The 16,182-nt window shown below is 42.3% G+C and overlaps 1 protein-coding gene across 1 annotated transcript in view; it reads right to left on the reverse strand.

Annotated features, from left to right (window-relative positions):
- RAB38 (RAB38, member RAS oncogene family) overlaps positions 1-14,796 on the reverse strand; it is a 28,001-nt gene extending 13,205 nt beyond the window's left edge. The window contains exons 1-2 of the mRNA XM_038377239.2: positions 14,531-14,796; positions 1,177-1,457 (exon numbers count right to left, since the gene is read on the reverse strand). Coding sequence (XP_038233167.1) covers positions 1,177-1,457; positions 14,531-14,735 — 486 coding nt within the window. The 5' untranslated portion in view covers positions 14,736-14,796. The remainder of the gene's footprint in view (positions 1-1,176; positions 1,458-14,530) is intronic.
- Between the last annotated feature and the right edge of the window lie 1,386 nt (positions 14,797-16,182).

Consider the following 16,182-nt stretch of genomic DNA (forward strand, 5'->3'; position numbering starts at 1 on the left):
TCAACCAGCGACACAGATACCTCTGGGGGTACGCAGAGGTCTTCCAGGGGATACATCAGCTCATCTAGATATTTGCCTAGTTTTACAGGCTGCATAAAAAGCACTGGCAAAGTCAGTACAACTAAAATTTCCTACAGACATTGACTTGTTTATACTGCTCTATATACTATACATTGAAATGTAAGTACAATATTTATATTCCAATTGATTTATTTTATAATTACATGGTACAAATGAGAAAGAAAGCAATTTTTCATTAATAGTGTGCTGCGACACTTTTTTATTTATATGTCTGATTTTGTAAGGAAATAGTTTTTAAGTAAAGTGAAGCTTGGGGGCACACAAGAGAAATCACACTCCTGAAAGGAGTACAGGAGTCTGGAAAGGTTGAGAGCCACTGCCTTAAAGCAGCCTACTGGACCTAGTTTTATGATCTACTTATTAACAAGATAAAGACTATAGAGTACTGAATACACAGATAGTTCAGTAAATAGCAGTGCTAACATGTGCTAGTGCTTCATGCCTTTCAAATAGTTCATGTCTTTACCACAAGACCAAACTCGATATGTGGGGACCTGACAGCTCAGATCTTTCAGACTGAATACTTACAATGATGGGCATATTAGAAGTGCCATAGTTTACAGATTTCAGAGTAGCAGCCGTGTTAGTCTGTATTCGCAAAAAGAAAAGGAGTACTTGTGGCACCTTAGAGACTAACAAATTTATTTGAGCATAAGCTTTCGTGAGCTACAGCTCACTTAAATAAATTTGTTAGTCTCTATAGTTTACAGAAAGGGTGTCTCTTCTCTGCGTGGGAATGAATGAGCTCATGGCATCTTTCCTAAGAGGAGCTCTGGTGTCCATTGTCAATATGCCTTCTTCCTCACACTGTTGTGAGCATGCTGTGCATCAGATACACACCTTAGCAGTGGCTGCATTTCAGAGCTTTTAAAGTGCTTTGAGATCCTTTGAGATGAAAGGTTCAATAGAGATATTCATTCTCTTCAAAAGGTTTTATTGTTTTTTAGAAGTGCTTCCATTGACCATTAATTCAGCAGAGATAAGAGCTTTGCAAGGTACACATTGCAACTGAGTAACCCATTTTAGTAGTTAATGTCTCTGCATTCGGGGAATGCTTCTTACACATTTGGTTTATTAAAAAAGAAATGTAATTACCTTAGCTGATGTTTCAAACCATCCCACAAACCCATTTTCCTTGCAGAACTGTTCCATCTTGAGGCCGTTGTTTATAAGCACATCTTTTCCCTGGTCGCATTTGTTTGCTAAGAGAACTGCCACCACAGGTTTGCCATTTGGGAGAATCAATTTAGAGTCCAGATCCTCTTTCCATTTTGTCACCGCTTCAAATGTCGCTGGTCTTGTAACGTCAAAGACAATAAACGCTCCCATGGCTTCTCTGTAATAGACCCTTGTCATGTTTCCAAATCTTTCCTGACCTGTGATGATGAAGATGTGAGGGGAAAAAAATCATTTGAATCATCACTTCCAGACTGAGGCAATAGTTCACATGCCCATGTGTTATCTGGCAGAACATTATCTAGCCTGGAGTTTAATGCTATAAATCGGAAAGCTACAATTCATCTAAACAATAACACACAGTGATAGCCTCATTTGTGTGAAAAAGCCAGTGAGTGTAGAGAGCAGAAAGCATGTAATAGGGCTAGAGTCTAATGAAATGTAATAACTTTATCATAAGCTCAAATATTAGTAGTGCTAGAATCCTATTAAGCCAGTAGGTTTCCAGGTCTATGGGAAAATACCAAGGATCTTAGCAGGCTTTACAGATATTAATACATCTCACAAGGCATATAAAGGTTATCCCCATTTTACAGATGGGAAAACAAAAGTACTAGAGAAGCTAAGGGCAAAATTCTAGCCTTACAAGTATAAAATGCACTGTGCCGAGTAGAGCAGCAGCCATGGTTAAGCAAATGGCTGCATGGTTCACGTGGGCCCTGAGAGCAACATGCTCCACAGTAAAGCCCCTGATTACTGCTCCAAGAAAGAGCAATATGCAATATGCAATTTGCACCTCATGACAATAGGAGCATATGTGCAAGACTAATGTCTGGCCATACTGCTAAATTGCTTGCTAATGTGCATGTGGAGCTCTGGAGTGCCATAGGTCCACAGTATCTGTGCTATGCTTTTAGACCATCTCTTGGAAGAACCAAGGGGATTCACTCATCCTTCAGGGTAGACCATGCAACCTCACTGCCTCCTAGACTGAGATACTGGGCTGCCGGATTCCTTGTTCACACTGTGAGCTCTGTCCAGTGAGTCCAGCTGAGAGAGACTCCTGGTAGAGACTTGTACCTTCTTCGCCTGCACCCCAAGCAGTATTTACAGTGACACCTCAAACTCAAAACAGAATAGGGTTTGTTAGTCAGGTGGAACAAAGCATTGCAAGTGCTTAGGTTAGCAGAGAGAAATAAGGATTCAATATAGTCCATTCTGGTCAGCTTATTGCAATTCACCATCCAAGATGTGGTAAACTCCATTTGCAGACTCTGAGGTTCTCTAGTTGGTAATCCACCTCATCAAGAGGCAGTAACTAGAATTCTTCCATAGACCTAGCACTGTCTACACTGGGGATTAGGTTGGCTCAACTATGCTGCTCAGGAGGTTTGGATTTTTCACACCCCCAAGTGACAGTAAAGCTGACCATTTTCTAGAGTAGACCAGATCTTAGTCACTTCCAAAGTCAGAGAGCCCAAGCTTCTTCCAGAGCTTACATTTATCCTGCTTCATTCCACCCAGTCCTTTATTCTAGAGCTGGGATCTATATTTAGCTTCCCTGATGAAAAGTGAAGAAATCTTCCTCCCTCTGGGTTGCTGGTTAGTTGTTCCCATTGTCTTCTCAGAATTTCCATTGATATGGGTTGGCCTCAGCCATCCTTTTTTTTAGTGACACATTCAATCCACTCAGACAGCTAAGTGACACCCATCACCCCTCACCTCTCCTGGCAGAATGAAGTTTGTTTTCAGGGCATGCTACCCCACCCCGGATAGGAATGTATGGGGGGAAACTGAGGCACAAATAGGCTTCATAAAAACATTACAAAAAAGTCCTGCTTCGTCACACCAGAGCCCTGCCTAGCACTCAGAGGAATGCTCAATCTAATCTGCCCTGCTCCTGTTGCATGCATCTGAGGGTGGCATGGGAGGGCACAGAGCCTCCCTAGCACTTTGCTCCTACATAAGACAAGGCAGAATTTTGCATGAATGGATTTCGTGAGGTCACACAGTGAGGTTAGGTGCAGAGTATGGCTACACTGCAGTGGAAGGTGTGATTTCCAGCTCACGTAGGTGCACGCACACTAGCGTTGATTGAGCTAGCACACTAAAAATAGCAGGATAGCCATGGCGGTAGGGGCAGCAGCTCAGCCTCGCCACCCAAATACACACCAAATATCTTGGACAGGATTGTACTTCAGTGCCTACCCCAAGCCACTGCCCGTGCTTCTGCAACTGCACTATTTTTAGGACACTAGAGCAATCAAGGGTTAAGTGGTTACTTCTACCTGGGCTGGAAATGACACCACCAGCTGCAGTGGAGACAGACCCTGAACCTGAATCATAGAGTTGGAAATAGCACCCAGGAGTCCTGGCTCCTGGAACACGTACTCTCATCATTAGGCCCCATTGCCTTTCCATGCTATCTTCCAGTTCTTGGAAGTCACACTGAGCAAGCACACCCAGTGCTAGCACATGGAATTCTGAGAATGTGCATTACGCAGACAGTACCACAGAGCTGTGATATTTAGCTTTTGTTTTCTAGGTTAACATTCAGACTAACAAGGAGATATTCATTCACATGATACAGAAGCCAAGAGTGAACTTCCGTCTTTTCTAAATTAGTCTTGGTTTCATATTCCTTAAACAAACACTGTTCTGCATTGATGAAACAAGACTTGGACATGTCATTGCTGGAAAACATAAGGTCATGTTGAACTATTATTACAGCCATGTTTTATAATAGTGTCTTATGATCTCTCTCAATGGGCTAATCAGATGAGTGGCTAAGTCATGTGTTATTCAATAATCTACTTGTTGGCATGATTTTTTTCCAGACAAATGTTCATTTCTGTTCAATAGCAATGGATATAAATAATGTTCGTGTGTCATGGCTCAGTAACACTTCCTATTTTTCGTGAAAGGCTCTCAAGGTGTTGACATTGGTGATAAGCATGAAATAAAAACTAGATCAGTAATCTTGTGCCTCACAGAGTCATTCTGATGGGAGTAACGATTGTATCCATTTTACAGATGGGTATACTGAGGCCCAGCCACCTTCAGCAACTTGCTAATGATCACACTGCAAGTCAATGGCAGAGCTGGGAATAGACCGTGCCAATATATCAAGCTCCTGGTCTCTTGCTCTCCAAGGGCTAGCCCTTGCTTTCCTTCATGTGGAAGTAGTCTCCCTGCCTTCTATGCTCTCTACTTAGTTGAGTAAAGACTTCTCAGACTGCAATTCTGGCCATGAGGGGAGTGCATGCCAGATAATGCCCCTTGGCACTAAGTTAGCAGGGATGAGACAGAGGAGACTGATTTAGAGGACCCCTGGTTCCACCCTGCTTCCTGCACTCACCAGCCAGAGTAATTAGCTGGGAGCACAGGGGGGCAGTAACTTCCTTCCTCCCCAAGCAAGGGGGGCAGGGAGGGACTGTGCCTTCAAGGCACAGTTCCTTCCTAGGTCTCCTCCTGGGGTGGTGCAGCTACTTCCCCACCTCTTACTCTGGGCCGAGCCTAACAGTTTAGTCTAGCCCTGATCAGTGCAGTAGATAAATAACATACTCCAGTCCCAGTAGGACTTTGCAAATCCACTAATGTGCCTATTGCAGATCTTACTCACCCCCAGTGCTGGCCTCTTTCCACCTTCCAGTGAGGATTTCACAGCAAGGTGCTGCAGGGATGGAGGCCCCGCGTTACTAAATTACTTTTGCAAAATATGCTGCAGAACTTTGACTCATTTACCTGGAAAAAGCTAATAACGCAAACTGGACCACGCTAGTGGAAGGACAATGTCACGGTAACCTAGTGTGTAAAAGCTGAGCAAATGAGAAGGGGAAGGAATTTCAGTCAAGGTTGCCTAAAATTTTTGTATAATTGTGAATGGGAAAGTAGGTGCTTCACAAACTACACATGTGTATTAAGATGTGATCCTCATTAAGGAAAAATGATCCCTTGAATTAATGTTTGTATGGTGCTTTGAAGTGCTGTTATAGCTAGAGGGCCAGCCAAATTCCTTTTCTCCAAGGATTTTGACCTATACCAACTATACCTTACTCTGCAGATATACTTAATCTCAATCTGTGGGATTACTCATGGAATTCAGTCCCATTCATTGTGAGTGTAGGTAACAGAACCTGGCTTTACAAGCAGGGAGTGAAACACAGACAGTACAGTTACTGGGTTAGCAAACAGACCAGTCATTATGCACTCAACAGTATCTCAAACACAGCCTTGAACATTAGAACTCTTTTACTGCAAGAGGGAGTGTTGATCAAGACACCAGGATTATCTCCTGCTTCTCACAGGATCTTCTGTTTCCTCCTTTACAGGGATGGGCAGAAGGGGGTTGGGGTATAACTTGTCATCAGAAGCAGCAGAAATTTAAGGAATAGTTGTTTTGTTTGGCTCATGGGTACAACAGTGCATCTCTTTCCAGATCACACAATTTATTTATTTATGGCCAGATTCAGACTATCTTCACTCATGTATTTTACTCTACAAATGAGCCCCAATGAGCTCCCAGTACTGGAGTAAGGTCATATACAACCTGAGCAATCAGGATCATAATACACCCTTACTCCACAAATGGTACCATTGGTCTCAGTGGAACCACTAGTGAGGAGTAAGGTATCATTTGACACAAGTAAAGATAAAGGGCACCAAAATCTGGGCTTTATTGATTTATAAAAATGCACCCTACATAATCTCACCAGCAACCACATCATAATTTATACTGCAACCATCAACATGTAGCTGACCACAGTCATACTTTAAAAACTGCCTCTGTATCTGAAAAATATAAACCAAAAGTTAAAGAAACCCTCTCTGCTCCACAATTCTGTCGCCTATCTGGCTAGAGTCTATGGAACAGGCAGGCTTTGCACTGTGCCCTTAAGGCCATCACTTGAGCTATCAGCAGTAGAGGAAATTAATTCCAAGATTGAGAGCCTTCCACTAAAGACACCTTGCCAACCACTCCCAGACATTTAAATCTAGGTCAAGTGGTATAGTTGATTTTGGCTGCAACAGAAGATCATGAAGAGAGAGGTGACTTCTTAGGGAGATAGTCATGGGCGGAGTGTATACTGCCCGCTCAAGGAAGCTAACACCCCAACCCTGCCCCTTCTGCCAGAGGCCCTGCCCCTTCCACCAGAGCCTAGAGCACCCGCCCCCCATTGCTGCCAGCCCCTGCCTGAAGCTAGCACCCCCCAGACCCAGAGCGCCAGGAGGGCAGATGGTGAGGCCCCAGCTCCTCCCAGCCCGGGAACGTTGGGAGGATGGGTGGCACAGCAACAACTCCCTCACCCCTGGAGTGCTGGGAGGGCAAGTGGCAGGGACCCAGCACCCCAGCCCCGGAGTGTGAGGAGGGCAGGTGACGCATGCAGTCTCAGCCCCAGCCCAAGATGGGGCCATGGCAAGGGGAACTAGAAAGAGCCAGAGAGGAAAGCAGGAGGGGGCCTGGGAGCAGAGCATGGGTGGGGCCACGCCTGGCTATTTGGGAAGGCACAGCCTTCCCCCGCCTATGATACCCGCTGCCCATGGAGATAGTACCCAAACACACAGTGCTATATAAGTCACTAGCACCCTTTTCCATTGCACCTGGAAATGAAGAGGAAGTTAGATACTGGAGGGAAGATATTTCCCTGAAGCCAGTTGTCAGCATTCCCATATTATGTGATTTGAGCATCACTTAGCTCACCCTCATTCAAGCCCCTATATCAAATGCCCTTGGAAATCAGGGCCACTACAACACAGTTTTATTGGTGGTGGTGGTGTTGGTGTAGGAGTAGAAGTAAAACTGACTGTTGTCCACATATTAATGAAACTGCAGCCCAAACTACCTCACTTCCCTCCTCCCCTTATCCAGCTGCCTCATATGTGTGAGGAACAGGGGGGAATAGAGGATACATTGGGAGGGAAGGTTTGCTCCCAGGTGCAGTGTAGACCTGCCCAGTGAGTCAGTGAAGGATGGCATTAAAGTAGAACTTCACACTCGTGAGGTAGTGTGGAAATAGGATGTGCTCATATATGGGAACGCTAAGGATGTCTAGGGGACAGTGTGGTATATTCTCAAAAATGACCATAGTTCGCTTGGTTGTAACTCCTGAGAGCTTCTCAATAGGGATCCTGTAACCTGAATAATGTGTATGTCCCCAGAGATGTTTGTCTCTTTGGTACCTAAGTTACATGTGTAGGCCTAGACTGGGCACCCCTGACTCACACTGTTGAGAATTTACTCCCAGCAGTAGTCACCAGTGGGAGTGAGTGGTCACCAGTGCAAGGTATGGTTGCACATTCTAGCATGTGATATTCGTGTCCCCTGTGCTGTGCAGTCTTGCAAGGAATCTGTCAGTCAACAGTATGCAGACTCCCCTGCAACAGACAGGTTTGGGTTCATCTTTGTCAAGATGGCAGGATAAATATTTTTTCAGAGAATCTCCATGGCTAGGAGATTGTGGAAGGTTAAAAGCTAGGTCACAGCTGAACAGATCTGCAAAGCCACCTCCACCCACCCCATTCTCTGTCACTGGTGCCACTATCCTGCTTCTCAACCAGGCCTGGGAGCTGGGAGTCATCTTTGACTCCTCCCGCTATCTCCCCCACACAATTCCAGGCCATATAGAAACACCATTACTTTTTCCACCATAGCATTTCTAAAATCTAACCCTTTCCTTCAGCCCACACAGCTCATTCAGGCCATCATCTCCCATGTTGATTATGGCAACCTTCTACTTTCTGGCTTCCTTCATATCAGGTATAAAGCTTTTTGTCATTACCTTTGGGGCCTGTCACAATTCTGCTCCTCCCTATTTGTCCATTCTTGCCTCTTATAACATCACCCCTTGACCCTTTTTACTCCGTCAATGATGCCAGCCTTAAGCACCCATTCATCCGCTCTTCCCACAAAGCTCTTTCAAATGAAATACTTTTCTTTAACTGAGCCCTAAAACTACTCTCCTCCACCTTCTTCAAATCCCTTCCCAAGAGCAACTTGGAAATACATTACAGGCAGAGCTAGTAGTGCTGCCTACAGTTAAAGTTTCCTGATAGTTTCCATTCTAAGACCCTGTTTTCAATTGTCTATGTTTTTGCCAAACTTTAACAGTTTGGGCTAAAATTTCACATACAAGGTATCTGCATCAGGCTGAATTTTCTTATCAAGTTTCAGCAAAAATGGTTGAGCCATTTGCAAAAACAAGATTAGGGACTAATATTCTGTTTTGTCCGTGTTATGGTAAATTTTCAAATCACTTCACTGAGAAGTCTCATGCTAGGTCATGGACATTCATTCAGCCTGAGAAATGCCCATCCCTTACATTAGAATACTGGGGGGGGAAATGCAGTTGTAGTGTGTAGGAACCGAGTATTACCCCTTTAAATTGTTTGTGAGCTCTCTGTGTTCAGGAATTGGGTAGTATCCAATTCTTATACACTACAACAGTGGCCACATTTTCAAAGCCTTTGAAAGTCCACTTGTAAATGTGGGTATTGGGCCTGCCCCAATGAACAAGCTAATGGAAAGTCAGTGGGCTAGGGAGAGAATTTTAAAGGGCCACTGACTGAATGTATCAGGCTTTCCTGGCTCAGTTCCTGTCACCTTGTGAGAGGCAAAAGGGTCCCACTGATCTGAAGACTCATCTCCGCTTGAAAATAAAATGGTTGGTGATGAAGGAAAATAGGAATCCCCTCCCATGGACTCTAGGGTGATGTGAGAATTCCACCCACAGCTTAAAAATAGTTGAGCCCAAACTCCCTTTTTTGCCCATATTCTCTAGTGATTGGGAGGGAGAGGGCAGGACATCTCCTTCCATATCCACTTTCAAGTACAAATTAAAATAAAAAATCCAGTCCAAAACCAGGCCCAGATCCATCTGCCTGCCCACCAGGAGCTACAGGAGATTAAATGTTTCAGAGTAGCAGCCGTGTTAGTCTGTATTCGCAAAAAGAAAAGGAGTACTTGTGGCACCTTAGAGACTAACAAATTTATTAGAGCATAAGCTTTCGTGATGAAGTGAGCTGTAGCTCACGAAAGCTTATGCTCTAATAAATTTGTTAGTCTCTAAGGTGCCACAAGTACTCCTTTTCTTTTTAGGAGATTAAATGTATTCTTCCATTCCTATGGTTTAAGTAACCTCCTTATGATCCTTAACAGGGTCATAACCTTTGCTGGGAAAATGGACAGGGTCAAGAGCTTTCTTTCTTCAGGGAGCTCTGACACCTCCATGCCCCCTCCACCCCCACTCCCATCCCAGTGAGTAGCTTTCAGTCTGGGACTTGTTTCCACTTTCCACCTCAAAATGGCCTTTCTCTGGTTATGGGGAAGACCCTGCACCATTTAAATAAGTGGGAATTTTGCCATTGGCTTCAGTGGGGGCAGGACTGGACCCTAAACTGGCATGCAGTGGATTTAATCTCTGCCATCAACTGAGACTTGGGCAGCTTGGAAATCAGCCTGCAAGTATAGTGTGCTGGCCCAGGCTCACAGATGATGACAGATTACATTACAAACCACAGACAGTCTCTGTGAAAGAAGAAGCACATTTAAGGACATGGGGCTTCTTCTTTATGACTGCAGAGCAGTAATTTCAAGGGAGCTTAACTGAGAAATCACGGTGACTATCTTCTTTGTGCATATAACCCAAAATGTTTGGCATCCCATTAAGGGCATGATCTACTGAGGATGTAATGTGCTCAGTATTAATGAAAGGCTCGTTTGCTCGTGAGAGATCCTAATGCTGTTATAGACTTTACAGCTTTTTAAACATTTGAATAGTATCTGTGCAAATGAGTCTGTCTCTGAAGGTGAAAATGGCACGGATGAGAAACAAACCCGTTTGTAGTACAATGCTGCTGTCTTCAATATGAGGGGCAGACATGGGCAAAAAGTAACAGGAGTTGATCCAAGCTAGGAAAATGCAAGCCAATATATGGGAGAAAGAAATAATCCAATATGCATGTGCTCAGTGGGACAAGAAAACCTGGAAGCAATAATTCTGAAAGAGACCTAGGGAGTGATAGTGAACAGCAAATTAGACACAAGTTTGCAGTATAATACATTGTGGCTTCAAAACAGTTCTGGACTGTATTTGCCAAGCACACCACTGCAGACCAAGTAGATAATAGTGTCTGTCTCCAAGGCTCTGATTCAAACTATGCCTGGTATTTTTGGTTTAAGGTTTAGGCATCATCTTCCAAAAGTATACTGACAAATTGGAGGGAGCTCAGAAAAGAACAACAAAGAGATAAGGGGGATGCAGGGACTGAAAGATTAACAGAGCTAATTATCTATCTTTTCGCTAATCAATAACTAAAGGAGGACTGGATAACAGCCTACAACTATTTGAAGGGTGTGAAATCCAAGTTGCAAGAGTAGTTATGTAGGGACATACTCTGAAATATAACTACGAGTAATAGGATGAGGTTAAGATAGGGAAAAGGTAGGCTGTGTATTAGGAAAAACTTCCTGGAGTATTCGTTTGTGGAATAGCCTCCCCCTGGATGTGCTGGAAGCACAGTTGCTGGGATTTTTAGAACTTGCCTTGATTAAAACATTAAATTAATAGATTTTTAAGGCCAAAATGGACCATTATGCTCATTTAGTCTGAGCTCCTGTAGAAAACAGGCTGTACAGCTTCACCCAGTAAGTCCTGCATCAAGTCCATAACTTTGCAAGAACATATTTTTTAGAAAGGCATCCAGTCTTAACTTAAAGATGTCAAGTGACGGAGAATCCACCTCATCACTTGTTAAATTGATCTAACGGTTAATTACCCTCCCTGTTTAAAGTTTGTGCTTTATTTTTAGTCTAAATTTAATACAGTTTCAGCTTCTAGTCATTAGATTTCATTATCAGCTTCTAGTCATTAGATCTCTAGCCTTTTTTCTGCTGAAATAAGAATAATAAAAAATATACTGTGGGGGATAATCCTGCAGTGGTAGGGGATGGCACTGAATGAGCTAGTTTCGTCTTTTCCATCTCTTACGTCTATGTCTCAATGAGCTATACTGTGCACAAACACCTAGCTGGAAAGTATTAATTCATTCTAGAAATAATGCCGTCACCAGGGGCTCTAATCTCTGGTGGTGCTGTAATAGCACTTGCCAATGCTCAGCACCACTCAGAATCAAGCCCCATGCTACTTTTACTGCTGAGCAAATTATGGGCTCAACCCTGCGATTTACTACCATGTGTAGCTCCATTGAAATGGACAATTGATCTATTCATGAGAGTAAGCTCTACATTTGGTAGTACAGTGCAGTGCAGTGCGCAGCGGCCACCAAAAAAGCAAATGGGATGTTAGGAATCATTAAAAAAGGGGTAGAGAATAAAACAGATAATATCGTATTGCCCTTATATAAATCCATGGTAAGCCCATGTCTTGAATACTACATACATATGTGGTCCCTTCATCTCAAAAAAGATATACTGGTATTAGAAAAAGTTCAGAAAAGGGCAACTAAAATGATTAGGGGTTTGGAACGGCTCCCATATGAGGAGAGATTAAAGAGGCTAGGACTTTTCAGCTTGGAAAAGAGGAGACTGAGGGGGGATATGATAGAGGTATATAAAATCATGAGTGGTGTGGAGAAAGTGAATAAGGAAAAGTTATTTACTTGTTCCCATAATATAAGAACTAGGGGCCAACAAATGAAATTAATGGGTAGCAAGTTTATAACAAATAAAAGGAAGTTCTTCTTCACTCAGCGCACAGTCAACTGTGGAACTCCTTGCCTGAGGAGGTTGTGAAGGCTAGGACTATAACAGGGTTTAAAAGAGAACTGGATAAAGTCATGGAGGTTAAGTCCATTAATGGCTGTTAGCCAGAATGGGTAAGGAATGGTGTCCCTAGCCTCCGTTTGTCAGAGGGTTGAGATGGATAGCAGGAGAGATATCATTTGATCATTACCTGTTAGGTTAATTCCCTCTGTGGCACCTGGCATTGACCACTGTTGGTAGACAGGATACTGGGCTGGATGGACCTTTGGTCTGACCCAACATGGCATTCTTATGTTCTTACGTTCTTATTCAGTAACCATTGAAGTGGGGAGCATATAAGAACTCAGACTGATAAATCTGCAGGATCGTCTGCTTTTAAGGTGGCCCTTATACAAAGCCAAGCCGATCCGTTTGTTTTGTAGGATAAAGGGCATTGCTTCCTTTGCAAAGCTAAGCATTACCTTATTAAGATATTTCCAAAATGAGATCCAGAGCAGCTCTGGAATTTCACTTGTCCCCTCTTATACTTTGGATATTTGTATTTTGCTTGAAGTGGCTCTTGACAGTCAGAATAAAAGAAACAAAACAAAACACCGCTTCGGTTCATTGCCCGTCGCAATCAAATTTATTTCCCTCTGATTTTAAGCAACTTGTTTTTCACACCATCCAGCTGCCTTACTCATGGTAGCTTTAAAACCAGAATTGTGCTGATTTGAATTTAAAGTGTTGCTTACAGAAGTTATTTTCTATTTTACATTGGTCAACAACTAAAACTCCTTGGAAGCCAGACACTAGAACTCAGATGGTAACTTCTGTTTGTTATTGAGCACTGTACTGACCTTCATTGGGTTTCTTGGAGTTTAGCAATCCAGTTTAAGTTTAGGAAGTCACTTGATCAATGCACACAAACACAGTACTGTAATTCTCTCTGTCATGTGTGATCACTCAGAGATTGTGCTAGTCATTGAATACTACTGCTTGGAGTAATTGCTTTCAAACCTACTGCGGCCTGACTGAAAGCTACATCATATGATCCAACAGCACATGATTAGCAGTTTAATATAGTCTCTGGAACAAGGCATGCAAAAGAAGTTTTTAAAAACTGTGAGTACGTGTCTCATTAGAGATGCTGCATCTGTTTTTAAGAATTTAAATAGTTTTAATATTGTGCATAAACCATCTTCTGTGGTGTTAGTAGTTTTGATAGTACAGTGCCAAATTCAGAGCTCAGATATGAGCTAGCTTATCTGTCTATGCCAAATACACAAGTGTATAAAATCCCTTTATTCAAAAAGAATGCTAAGAAGTTTCTTATTTCACTGGTCTCAGTAGGTATAATTCTAGAGTAAGTCAATAAACCTAAAATACAGGTCAGAAGTCAGAATGTAAGTAGAGCAGATAAAATTTTCTTTGCAGTTCCTTACTTGTAAAGGTAACTTCTCAATTCATTTGAATGAAAAAGGCCTTCCTTTGTGTTATAGTAGTATAAAAATTCTGAGTTATAGTAGTAGTATTTAAGGTACCTCTCTTATATAGGCTAAATAAAAATTGGTACTGGCATCATGGTAAATATGCTGTTGAGACATATTTACATTTTGCACACTGAAACCTAATTAACAGTTATAAAGAGAGACCTGTGAAAATGAAAACTCATGATTTTAATTAGAAGCAAAATATAAGACAATGCAAAAAAAAATCTTTCCCCAAATATCTATTGCAATGATGTGGAATTATTCTGTTTAAAAAATGGAAATAAAACAGGCATCATAGGATGTTGTTCCTTTTTTATTATTTTTCTCATGATGCAGAGTAATTTACCAAATTTTGCTGTATATTACCGTAAAATGTCTAGAAAATATTAGTAAACCAGTTATTGACAAGTGAGGTTATTCCTCAAATACAAATAGTGATTTTTTTAAAAAAACAGTGTGAATAACTCTATTAGATTGCACCTGGGGGGAGGGGGGGAGAACAGAAAGGAAAAAAATTGAAGAAGTTTGCTAAAATAACCCAACAATAGCTTTTCCTTGGTTAATAACTACAAAAATCACATTAACAATCCTGATGAGCCTTTTCTTCCTCCAGAAAATGCACAATGAGGAGACCATTTTTCCCACTTCCACCAAAAAAAGAAAAAACAAACAAACAAAAAACACAAACCCCAAAACCACTTAGGGTTGTCAGGCAAGGTGGGTGAGAACAATTTGAATGAGAGGGGGAAAAATCATAAAAGTGATGAGACACTCCGTCAGTGTGCCCCTGTCACAGAGTGTATGTAGAAGATGAATGAGACTAGATAGAACTGCCTTAGCACTGAATCCCCAAGGGGAGGGCGTACCCTCCCTCCCTCCCCCACCCTTGGGGAGCTCTGAAGTTTTGATCTAACCTGAGGTGTTCTTTCCTAGGTCTCCTCCATCATTTTTAAAGCATCTGTAGTTCCCAGTTCAAGGCTTGATGCTGTTTTGGGTTAATGCTTAGTGCATCACTAGACAGATGTGGGGGAAAGAGAACTGGACCCCTCCCTCTATCACTTCCCTTCCCCTCTGTACTAACCAGCAATATCCCAGAGCTGCAGCCGTACCACCGTCTCAGCATCCCAGTTGAGCACCTTCAAGGCAAAGTCCACCCCAATGGTGGCCCGGTAGTGGGGAGAGAAGTTCTGGTGGACGTAGCGCTTGATGATGCTGGTTTTGCCTACACCCAGGTCCCCAATCACCAGTAGCTTGTAGAGATGCTCTTTCTGACTAGACTTCTGCATCTTCCCTGCTGCTGCTGCTCCCTGATTGCATGCTCTGCTGGTGGGATCCTGCCAGGCAGAGGGGGAGAGAGAGAGTGAGGAACCAGGGAGGGAAGAAGTGAAAGGAGGTGGAGGCTCTCTCCCCTATCACAGAAGCAGCAACGCCCAGATCCAGCAGCCAGCCCAGCTGGAGGATGAAAGAAACATGAGAGCAAATCATGCAGGAAAAGTCTCCCAACAAAGTTTTTTGTGTGTGTGCAGAGTTTAGCGTGAGGTGTGTCTGTGGGATGAGTAATATTGCGGGGACTAAAGGGTTTGCATGGAAGATAATGCAATAGACAACCCTGGCCATGTTTCACTGCTTGTTGCACAGGGAGTCCCTCATGTGTGAATTAGATTTAAGGCAGTTTTTAAGAACACTCATCATTTAATAATGGATATTTTCCCCTCTGTGTGTTTCAACAAGCACACAACATACCAGGAATTAAAGAAGAAGTAGAAGAAAAAGAAATAGCCTTTCAGATCATCACAGCTTAGCAAAGACCTGGTGTACGCTTAAATGTTTTACCGATATACCTGTGGTTAGGGATCGAGGGGTTTTTTTTAGCATAATTGTTATACCAGTAAAAGCCTTTGTGTGGATGAAGTTATTCCAGTACAAAGGTGACTTATTTCCTTTCACATATAGGAATAGTTACACCAATATAAAGCATTTTTATATCAATATCACTGCATCCACATTAGAAGATTTGTACCATTTTAACTATACTGGAATAGTTAAAATTGAATACCATTTAAGGGTGGACAAGCTCATAGCTGCTGAATGCAGCACACAACTGATTTAGTGTTGATCTTCCTGTTCATAGAACTGGAATCTAAAATGAAACATGATGCACACCAGTTCCAGCAGCATTTTCCTGGAATGCTGATAAACTGCACTCATGAGAAAGAGGACAGTATTGCAGAATATGGACGTGGGTGGTCATTGCTCTGTTTGCCAAAATCAAAAGCCCCAACCCTGCAAAAACATATATGTATGATTAACTTTATACAGTGTGAGTGGTCCCATTTGCCTAGGCTAGGGGACCTAGGCTTTCATTTTGAGAGCTATCATGGTAATGAATGTAAATCAGAAGTTAGGAATTGTAGAAAATTGATAAGGGAAGCCAAAGGACATAAGAAGAACTCTATGGCCAGCAGTGTTAAGGACAATGAGAAAGAATGTTTTAAATATATTAAGAACAAAAAGAATCCTAGTCCATTCGTAGATGAAAAGTGTAGAATTATCAATAATAATGCAGAAAATTCAGAAGTGTTCTGTAAATATTTTTGTTCTGTATTAGGGGAAAAACAGATGAGATAGTCTTATTATATGGTGATGATAACACTATTTCCATTCCACTAGTATCTCTGGAGGATGTTAAACAGAAACTACTAAAGTCAGACATTTTAAAATAAGCAGATCCAG

Source organism: Dermochelys coriacea, chromosome 1 (assembly GCF_009764565.3).
Source record: "Dermochelys coriacea isolate rDerCor1 chromosome 1, rDerCor1.pri.v4, whole genome shotgun sequence".
NCBI lineage: Eukaryota > Metazoa > Chordata > Testudines > Dermochelyidae > Dermochelys > Dermochelys coriacea.